Source organism: Cuculus canorus, chromosome 27, assembly GCF_017976375.1.
Source record: "Cuculus canorus isolate bCucCan1 chromosome 27, bCucCan1.pri, whole genome shotgun sequence".
Lineage (NCBI taxonomy): Eukaryota > Metazoa > Chordata > Aves > Cuculiformes > Cuculidae > Cuculus > Cuculus canorus.
This window is the reverse complement of record NC_071427.1, coordinates 5,474,570-5,485,305: the sequence shown is the minus strand read 5'-3', so window position 1 is coordinate 5,485,305 and position 10,736 is coordinate 5,474,570. Positions and strand designations below refer to the sequence as shown.

The following is a 10,736-nucleotide window of genomic DNA, read 5'->3' as shown; positions in this document are numbered from 1 at the left end:
TCCCGCTGCGCCCGCCCCCCCCCCCCCGCCAGCTCCGCCCGGTGCTCCCGGTCCTGCCCCCCCCACCCCCCCCCCCCCCCCAGCTCCTCCCGGTCCTGCCCCCCCCCTTAGCTCCTCCCGGTGCTCCCGGTCCTGCCCCCTCCCAGCTCTTCCCGGTGCTCCCGGTCCTGCCCCCCCCCCCCCCCAAGCTCTTCCCGGTCCTTCTCCCCCCCAAGCTCCTCCCGGTGCTCCCGGTCCTGCCCCCACCCCCCTCCAGCTCCTCCCGGTGCTCCCGGTCCTGCCCCCCCCCCCCCCCCCCCCCAGCTCCTCCCGGTGCTCCCGGTCCTGCCCCTTCCCAGCTCTTCCCGGTGCTCCCGGTCCTGCCCCCCCCCCCTCAGCTCCTCCCGGTGCTCCCGGTCCTGCCCCTTCCCAGCTCCTCCCGGTGCTCCCGGTGCTGCCCCCCCCCTCAGCTCCTCCCGGTGCTCCCTGTCCTGCCCCCCCCCTCCCCCCCAGCTCCTCCCGGTCCTGCCCCCCCCCCCAAGCTCTTCCCGGTGCTCCCGGGGCGCCGCCCAGCGGCCACGGGGAGTCACCGGGCACTCCGCAGCACGGGGCACGGGACTGGCACGGGCTGCTTGGCTCGGTACAGCCCAGCATGGCACGAAGCTGGCACGGCACAGCATGGAATCATAGACTGGTTTGGGTTGGAAGGGACCTCAAAGCCCATCCAGTCCCACCCCCTGCCATGGGCAGGGACACCTCCCACTGGATCAGGGGCTCCAAACCCCATCCAACCTGGCCTGGAACCCCTCCCGGGATGTGCCGCAGCATGGCACGGCACAGGGCTGGCACGGCACAGCGTGACATGGCACAGCCTGGGGATGACACGGGCTACTTAGCCTGGTACACTTCGGCACGGCTCAGCAGGGTCTGGCATGGCACAACAGAACATGGCACAGGGCTGGCGCTGCATGGGGCTGGCACAGTCTGGGTGGCTCCCTACAGCCTGGCACGGCATGGCACTGCCCTAGCAGGACACAGGGTGGGACATCCCCCTGGCCCGGTACAGCCCAGCCCCGGTCTGTCCTTCGGTTGGCACCGTACGCCCTGGCACGGCCGTGCACTGTCACAGCACACACTGCCCGGCGCGGCGTGGCACGGTGCAGCACGGCACAGCCTGGTATGGCATGGTTTAGGGTGGCATGGCACAGCCCGGCCAGGTTCAGCACGGTCCTGCTGCGCATCGCAGCCTGGCAAAGCCCAGCACGGCTCAGTTTGGTGCGCACCCCAAGCTGGCAGGGCAGGGGGTGCCGGGAACCCCAGCCCTGTCCCTGCGGTGGGACGGAAGGGTCCCAACCATGCTGCCGTGGCACCGGGATGCTCCGCAGCCGCACAACGGGACACTTTCTGCTGGAACAAGGGGACTCTGTGCGCGGCCCTCGGTGCCACCCGGCTCTGCATCCCGGGGTCACCCACCCCGTCACGCGGCTGCCAGCATCCGCGGCCACCGCGCGCTCCCGCTTCACTGGGGCTTTGTTCGCCGCCACGGGGGGACCAATCGTGCCGCGACGGTCCCGGGCGCGTGGCTTTGAGGACAGCCACGCTCATAAACGCTTGCACGCACACGTAGGCGCCACCAATGACCCCAACCTTGGTGCAGCCGGTCGGTTATGGGCAAAGGATCAAAAAAACTCAATATATTTTGCAATAAAAGCTCAACCCCCAAGATTTCTCTTTCGCTTACCTTGCGCTTCTCGCATGTGGCGTGGCCGGCGCGGCGTTTGGCCACGTCCTGGCAAGCGTGCGTCCCCAAACGGGGCTATTTTGGGTTGCTTTCTCTTTTGCTTTTGGTAAAAGTGAGGCATGCGACTGTGCCTCGCGCTCTGCCCACCCTGGAAACAGCCACCCTTGAGCAGAAGAGGAACCAGCGGGTGCCGGGAGCTGCGGCACGCGCCGCGGTTGGGGTGCCGGGGGCGCAGGGAAGCGGGAAGGGCAGCGGAGGCCGGTGGGACGCTGCTGGTGACCGATGCTGGCGTGGCTGCTGGCAGCGCTGGCGGTGCCGGCGCGGTGCGGTAAGTGCTGCTGCGGCGCTGGGAGATGAGAGAGAACTGGAGAAGACTTTCAATGAATGATTCGGGGGGTAAGAAGGCGCCGGGGGCTGTCGCTGCGATGGAGGCGCTCACCCAAAACCACAGCGGGAGAGGAAAGGCGGGTGAATCCCCGCTGGCGGCAGGTGGCACGGCCAGCGCCGCGTGGCTTGGGAGGGGGCAACGGGGCTTTTTGGTGGTGAGAACCACCACCGCAGATTCTCCAATCCTGAGGGTGAGCAGCAGGGCGATGAGGCTCCATCCCGGCTTGCCCAATCCGCTGGGGTTTGGGGCGCACGAGCCCGCAGCCGCTGCCCTCTCCCACAGGCATCACCATGACCTCTGGGTTCTCCTGCTGGAAGCCGTGCGGCTCCCGTGGGTTCCTCTGCTCCTGGGCACCCCTCGGCCCCGCTGGGAACACCTCCTACCTCCTGACGCTCTGGTGAGTCGGGCACCGTGGAGGGATGGGTATTGTGTCCTGGAGAGCCCCTGGGATGTGTCGCACCCAGGACACATGATGCTGCATGATGCAGTGATGCTGCTGTCTTCCCCCAAACCCTCCGCCGGGTGTTTCCTGCTCAGGACACATGGGGACATGTGCCCTCTGCACCCCAAGCTCACCCCAAAGGCAAGCGCTGCCCTATCCACATCCAACCTTGCACCCATTCCCCCCTTCCCAGCTATGCGACGCCCCGGCTGTGCCAGAGGTTCGAGGTGGGCACAAAGATGACGCACACCTTGAAGCATCACAACGTTTACGTCCTCACCAACACCACGGCCTGGGTGGAGGCGCGCTGGGGCGACCGCATCCACAGGACCCCCAACCTCACGCTGTACCTCAACGAGGCAGGTAAGCGCCCGCGGTGCCGGGCTGGGCACCAACACCGGTGCTGATAACCATGAGATCACCTCGTCTTTGCAGTCAAGCTGAATCCACCCCCTGACAGGATGCCTTTTACCAAGACTGGTGGCCAACTGCGGCTGCGGGGGCCATGGCCACTGTGCCGCCGCACCAGCTGGCCACTGCAGCGAGAGGCTCGCTTCCAGAGGATGGGGGACCGCAGTTGGATGCAGGTAAATATGCCTTTTGCCAGAGCTGGTGGGGACTGACAGGACAACGGGTAATGCCGCGGCAGCGCGGGGGCTCGGTGATGCTACCGCTCCCTCCCCCAAACCCAGTGGTGTCCCATCTGTTTCACGGTGTTATCGGCTCCGCTCCATCCTGCCGTGGAATCCTGCTGCTTGCCCCTAACAGGATCACGCTGCAATTTGTGGGGATTACTCAGGCAAAACCCCAGATTATACTAATGATGACGATGGATGAAATCCGGCTGTTTGTCCCCAGCGAGACCCCCCCCCTTACCGCAGCCATGGACCCCTCATCCCTCTTGGCTGCTGCCAGGGGCACCCCAGGGCTGAAGCCGTGGTACCCAGGCTGAGGGGCCCTTCCTGGGCACCCCCTTTGGCTCTCCCAGCCCCTGGGGTGTTTAGGGGACATGGAAGGGGGACTGTTTTTGTGTCCCAGTAACATACTGGTTTTCCTGGGTGCCTCTGTACCCCATCCTCTCTGCAGGTGTCCTGTGAGTCAGTGATGGATAAGAATGATTCAGGTCAGTTTAGCCTGCGGGGATGTGGGAGGTGAGCATCTCCTAGGGATGCTCCCAGGGGGGCTCTGCCCTGCAGTCCCTCCTGGACCCCCAGCACCCCACGATGGCCAAAAGCTGGGGGAAAACGGGGAGGGGGTCCCCCCCAACCCCTGCCTGACCCTGCCAACCCCACGCAGTGATCTGTGCCCTGGGGAGGGACGGCGCCTTCGAGGTTCAGCTCCGGCATAAGACATCCCACTGGAGCAGTTACTGGAGCGACTGGAGCAGCTCCATCTTCATTCCTGGGGGTGAGGAAGAGGAGAGGAAGCAGGTGGGATCCCAATAACTCCCCCAAAATGCCAACAGCCCGACTGGGTTAATTCCTCTCGTAGAAATCCTGGTGAGCCCGGCGCTGAGCCACCAGTTAGGACAACTGGGGAGAGATGGGCAGCGAGTGCTGAGGCTGAGCTGGCAGGTAGGGTGGCTCCCCCTGGGACCCCCCTGGGTGTGTCCCCCCCAATTTCAGCCTCCAAGCCCTTCCCTCTCCCTCCCCTAGAGAGCCCCCAAGGAGCAGGGGAACGTCACCTACACGCTGCGCACCCGCATGCCGGCGTGCCCCTGCGCTGAGCAGGCTGAGGAGGATGCTGTGGTGCTGGAGACGGAGGTGACGGCGCACGACCTCATCCTCTCCGGGGCTGAGTATGAAATCCTGCTGACGGCAGCCAACGCCGCTGGGCCAGGGCCGGTGCAGCGGCTCCGTGTGCCGGCAGAGCGGCACACAGGTACCCAGCTCTGCGGGAAGGACACAGCTCCCTGGCAGCATTGAGGGAGATCTTTTCCCGTCCATCCCTCGTGTCTCTCCTTTCATCCCAGATCTTGGCTTCAAGGACATCACCATGACTGGTGGCACCATGACGGCACAGTGGGTAGCACCAAGCCCCGGCGTCATCTATTGCTTCGAGCAGCAGCCGCTGCCCGGAGAACCAAAACGTGGCGTTTGCATCCAGCGGGATTTCCCTGCCGAGAGCATCCATGTGGAGAGAGGCAAGCGAGCATCCCTCGCCCCCCACCCACGCCCTGCCTGGGGCCAGATCCCGGCAAGGGTTTAACCAGCATCCCCAGTTCCTGTCGCAGGAGCACTGGGAGCACCGGCGTGTCACCGCCTGGCCGTGCACGGCAGGACGGCGGCGCGGGGCTGGACCACCTTTGCCGTACAGCATCACTACGCTGGCAACGGTGCGTATGGGAACGCCGAGTGTCTGTGCTCAGTTTAACAGCACGAAGAGGGGGGGTCCCCAATCACCTCCCCATTTTCCGTGCAGCCTCGCTGGCCGTACCCTTCCACATCAACACCAGCACCAGGGATGCCACCACCGTTGTCCTCTGGTGGAAGATGTCCCCCCGTGCCGCCTGCCCCGGGGTTGTGGCCAAGTACCTCATCTGCCACGCGGCCAAGGGGGACAACGTGACCTGTGAGTGGGTCCCCCATCCCCGTGGGGCAGGAGGAGGGTGGGCTACCACCGGGCTACCTCCTGCTTGTTGCCGTTTGCTCAGATGCTGAAGCCAACGCTACGGCGTCACACTTCACCCTTCAAAACCTACGTCCTGGCACAGCCTACGGGGTGGGCGTTTGGGAGGTGACGGCAGAGAGCGGCGACACCTGCAGCGCTCAGCGGCGCTTCCAGACCATGTTGGGTAACACCTGGAGACCCCATCCCCTCTCCGCTCTCCATGCGGTGTTTGTTCTCACTCCAAAACGGCTCTGGTGTCCCCCATGGGGCGCTGGGGACAGAAGTGCCACCAACCAGCCATGCCCATCCCCAGGTCTGCAGGGAGCAGCGTGGAAATCCAACCTGAATTACTTGGCCGTCTCTCTCGGTCTCCCCGTCGTGGCTGTCATCTATCAACTGAGCAAAAAGAGGTGACAGCGACACCCTCTCCCTCCCATTCCCCCCCATTTCCCACCTCCTCACCAACCACCCCCTCCCCAGGGCTCGCCGCCTCCTCTTCCCACCCTTGCCCGTGCCCGTGGGCACCAAAGCTGTTGAGTTCTCCACTGACGAGATGAGCCAGGTGAGATGCGAGAGGCAGGAGGGACCGCACGCTGCCTTCACGCAGGTATGGTTGCATGGACCTAACGTGGGACATTCCCACCCCAAACGCATCCAACCCTTAGGGTCATCCCCGTCCAGGCTTGGTGGAGCCTTTGGAGAGGTTCAGCCCAGCTGAGCTGCTGATAACAGAGACAAGTCCTGGTGAGGAGACAACAACCGACGCCAACACGCGGCCCTGCACACCACAGCCTGGACCCGTGGCCGAAGAACCAGTGGTGGTGTCCCTGCTGGGCTGTGAGAAGGAGCTGCCGTTCACCTACCGCAGGCAGGAGGTGCTGAGCCCGGTGGGATTTCCACCGCTTGGCAGCACCAGCGGCGCCGGCTACCCCGGGTGCAAAGAGGAGGAGGAGGAGGAGGAAGAGGAGGGAAGACAGGGTCTGCACCAGCCGTTGGTCCCCATCACCCTGCTCATCTCCGACAAACCCATCATCATCAGGGATGAGGAAGGATGGGACCCATCACCGGAGGAGTCGGTGCCATAGCCATCATCAGGCTGGGACAACGGGGATGGATGGCAGGGAGGGGATGAAGGGGATCCAATGGGATGCTGAACACCCCGGTGGGATGCTGAGCACCCACACTGGGAGCGCGTGGTCGCACCAACGCTTTCAGGGAGTTTTCTGGTTTCCGGGACACTGAAAGCGGTGCCTCCAGATCCATGGATTTGGCCATGTATTTCCCAGCCTCCACCTTTCCTCAGGGATAAATAAGAAGCGAAGTCATTGCAGAGTCCGACCAGGCTGTGGCTGTTTCACCAGTGCGACCGGGGAGAGACGCAGAGCTTCATCCTCGGGGCCAGCATCGTCCCAGAGGCATCAGGGCGTGAAGAACCCCAGTGTCAGCCTCTAAAAAAAAAACAACCAAACCATATGCAATACCTTTAAATCCATAAAAATACGCAAAAGAGATGCAAAAAATAAAAATTGAAAAAAATTTAAAATAAATTAGAGTAAATGCAGGAAGCAGCAGGGTTGAGTTGGGTTCCCTTCTCTGAGCCGGGCAGATTACAGGGAAGATTTGGAATCGGGGCAATCCACGGTGACACGGAGGACACAGCCTGGGAGCAGGGCTGGGTCTGGGGGTGCCCTGGGGTACCGAGGGGCCCCTCATCCCCCCTAAAACCTCCACCTGGAGCCTTATCTGGGGCAGAACTGGAGATGCTGCGATGCGGAGCGGTTTGTGGTTTCGCCTGCTCGGCGCACGGGGGCCGGAGGCAGCAGCGCTGATTTGCTGAGAGCGCAGAAAAATATCACGGCAAAGAAAAAAAATAAAGAAATGGGGTTAGTAGCACGGGGAACTCCGGGGAACGGCAGCACCCCACCACCGGCACACGGCACAGCCTCCTCGCTGCCGCTGCGAGCCCCACGCACGGTCGCGGTGGAAACCGCAGCGATGCCCACCGGAGATATCGGTCCAGGGAAGCCCTGGGTGGCACATGGCTGTGTTTTGGCACATTCCCCCACGATGTGCCGTGGATGGGTTGGGATTGATGGCTTTTCCTGGTGCTCTGGGGATGAGGATGGCGGTGACGGCGGTGTGGCCATGGCTGGGGGGGTCCCGTCGCCCCATCGCTGTGCCCACCCGTGTCCGGCACCGCGCATCCAGAGCCACTCGGCTGCCGGCGGAGCCACGAGGTGGCACCAGCCCCGCGTCCCCACGAGGCTTCTCCACCTCCCAGCAGAGCGAATCCATCTTTCCGTCCCTGCCACGCCACCACCCATCGCCCCACGGCTCCCCGGAGACCTCCACCCTTCCTCGCCGGCACCCCAAATCCCTGGGATGAGCTGGGGAGCCGGCATCCTCCCAGAAACCCAGCAACCCAGCTGGAGGGATGAGATTTAGGGACTTTACTGGGATTTGGGCGATGCCGGGCTCGCCGTCGGCACGCACCAGGCCAGCCACGTGCCGAGGAAGTATTCGGTTACCGGCTTGGCGCGAGCGGCACTCGGGTTTCAGCCCCAGCCTGTGTTTACAGCCCCGTTTCGGGGCTGGAGCGGCGAAGGAAGCGGGACGGGGGTCACGGCACGGCATGGCAGGGCGGCGGCGGTAAACACATCGCCTGGGTGTACGCCAGCGCCGGCGGCGGTTAATTATTCCTGTTCTCGGAACAAGTTCGTGACGGGACGATCAGTCCCGACTGCGGCATTAAAAACACTGCGGGGAGCAGAGGGGGATGGAAGGCACCCCCGTTACCCCCGTGGGGTCACCCTCTGGGGGATCCAAACTGCTGACGTCCCCCCAACGCCACCAGGGTCAGCCCAGTCCCTACAGACAGCCCACGGGCATCGTGCCGGGGAAAACTAACTAAGCAGGTCTCGGCAATTAGCGCGAGTGAGCGACTCAGGACTTTCTAATTAGTTTAAATTTCACGGAATTGTTTCCCAAATGAGTCTCTGGGAGCCGCTCTCAGCCCAGTGACCCGAGGACGGCCGCCGGGGCTGCCTTTCACAGCCAGGATGTGACCTTCCGCGCTCCTCCATCCGCATCCAATGCCACGCAGGGCCCAGACGCGCTGCGGGGCATCGGTTACGCGTGGCGAGAGCCAAGCTGCCCCCAGCCTGAGAACGGGCAACTCGTTACACCCAGCAGGGAAGGTCTTGCAGGACAGCTCTGGAGGGAGACGCAAAGTGGCACTGCCACGGGGAAAACAAAGCTCAAGGCAGCGCGAGCAGACGGCAGGAGTGTGGGTCAGCATCGATCCCACAGCCCCCTGGCTTTGGGGTGAGCGGAGCAGCCTCAGCCACCCGCAGGGATGCGCTCCCGCACCTCTCCAAGCAGTTAATTCAAGCCCTGCTGCCTTTTATTTTTAGAGGAGAACATCAGATTATATCCTGCCGTGCCTTTTTATATTGCCCCATACACCCTCTATTTCTGTACGCTGTTTACACTTGACGGTGCCAGGGTGAGCCCTGAGCACCCCTGACCTTAGGGGGGAACAAAACCCACCTCCCCCTATTCCCTCCTTATCCACAGGGCACGTATCCCCAAAAGCAAACAGCCCCAGGAAGGCACAGGCAGAGATTTGCTGTTGCAAAGCAGAAAATTCAACTCTGCATCCTGAGAAAGCAGCTGTGCTATGGGCCGGAGCCGTGGGAAGATGCTCGGAGCCTAAGGGTTTGCCTCGGGCTCGCTGATTTTGAGGGATACAAGCTCGGGCCGGCACTGGAGGAAAACCCTAAAGCAGCCGGAGGGGTTTGTTACAGTGCCACAAACATCAGCTCTTGGGGGGTCTGAGCCCCCGGGGAAGGTGAGGTCCAATCCTGCGGGCTCGGGCTGGGGTTTTGCTCCCAGATGGAGGAGTTGAACCTGTTTCCCAGCCTCGGGGAGATGCAGCCCTGGAGCAACAGCAGAGAAGGTTGCAGCTCCATCCATCCATCCATCCATCCATCCATCCATCCATCCATCCATCCATCCATCCCTCTTCCTTTGCCCATTCCTCCCTCTCCCAGCCCCTTCCCTGCACTTTTTCTCCCCCCTGAGCCCCAACCCCTGGCGGCGCCGATGCCAGCGCCGCGTTTGAGCCCAACCCCACCACGAGCCGGGGCAGCCAGAGGATTATTCCTCTGGGCAAAAGCCACGGCTGCCACCACCAACACAATGCCACCCGCTCCCTGGGGGATTAGGTGACCATTCAGGAGCTGCTTTGACTTAATCTCTAAGCAAACAAACTGATCCCTAGGATTATTTTTCTTTTAATTATTTATTCTTCAAGCGGAATTCACGGGCTACGTCTCGCCCAAGGGCAGGGAGATCGCCCACCCCTCCTGGCACTGCAAAAATCCCCATGGCTGAGACACCAGGGAGGGCTTATGTTGGATATTAGGAAAAATATCTTTATGGAAAGAGTGGTGAAGCCCTGGCAGAGGCTGCCCAGGGCGGTGGGGGAAGTCTCCATCCCTGGAGGGGTTCAAAAACCATATTGCTGTGGCGCTTTGGGACACGGTTTGGTCGGCACAGTGGGTTGATAGTTGGACTGGATGAGGCGAAAGGGCTTTTCCAACCTTAATGATGCCATCATTCTCCGCCCACTAAATCCTTGTAGCAGAAGAACCTCTGCATTTCTGCTTTTTGTCCTCCCCAAAAAAAGCTTTTGGGGTTCTCACCCCCAAAAACCAACCCCGAGCCTCACTGGGGCTGTGAGGAAGGGGCTGCGGGGTCCGTAGCTGGACACAGAGCCACAGCTGGACACGGGGACCACAGCTGGACACGGGGACCACAGCTGGACACAGCTGGGCTCGGCTTGTTTTGAAAGCCACTGGTATTTCAGCGCCGGCGTTTCGCAACCGTACAGTGTCACAACAACAACAACAACTGCAGTTTTCCTTCGCAAACAGAGCCCGAGGCTGCCCAGCACCCCCGGCTCTTTCCTGCTCGCGTCAGGCTCTGCTCTCTTGCTGCAAGAGCTTCACCCGGGCGAGCGTTATTTCCAAACCCAAGAATGGAAAATGACCTCAAGCAGCAGCAAAATTGAATATTTTTCTCCCCACTGAGAGGGACCCAGAGCTGCCCCATCCCCTGCGGGGGCTCAGATCGCCGCAAAACCCCACCGGGATGCTGCGTACCCCAGCACGTGAGCGTGGAGAAGCGCTTAAAACCCATCTTCTCCTTCTGCCACGCAAGAAACACCTGGGCGATGGCATGGAATATTGTCTTTTTGCAGTTTTAATGCTTTTGGACGGCGGCTCTCAGAGCCTGCAGCTCAGCCCCGGGCACCGCTGAGGCTTTCCAGGCTCCGGTGGCAGCCTGGCACAGCAGAACCACTGCTATTCCATTGGGTTTTTTAACTGAAACCTTGTAAAAATAAAAGAAATCATAAAACGAGGGGGTTGAGAGCTGGGCAGGCACCTCCCTGCGCTTCCCTGGCTATCGGGTGATCTGAAAGGAAAGGACACGGCGCCCTTATCGGCGCACACATTCCCCTGCCCGCTTGGCAGCCGAGCCGGCCAGAGGTTTGCAGCATAAACATATTTTGC

At 62.2% G+C, this 10,736-nt stretch overlaps 1 protein-coding gene across 1 annotated transcript; it reads left to right on the top strand.

Moving 5' to 3' along the window:
- Positions 1 to 1,353: 1,353 nt before the first annotated feature.
- On the top strand, positions 1,354 to 6,604 carry IL12RB1 (interleukin 12 receptor subunit beta 1). The gene is given in 15 exon segments (XM_054050576.1): positions 1,354 to 1,639; positions 2,319 to 2,505; positions 2,744 to 2,913; positions 2,986 to 3,137; positions 3,637 to 3,673; positions 3,847 to 3,957; positions 4,042 to 4,124; positions 4,206 to 4,517; positions 4,519 to 4,693; positions 4,772 to 4,885; positions 4,972 to 5,121; positions 5,204 to 5,344; positions 5,474 to 5,570; positions 5,641 to 5,722; positions 5,826 to 6,604. Coding segments are annotated over 15 exon segments (2,517 nt in total). The 3' UTR covers positions 6,246 to 6,604.
- The last annotated feature ends 4,132 nt before the right edge of the window (positions 6,605 to 10,736 follow it).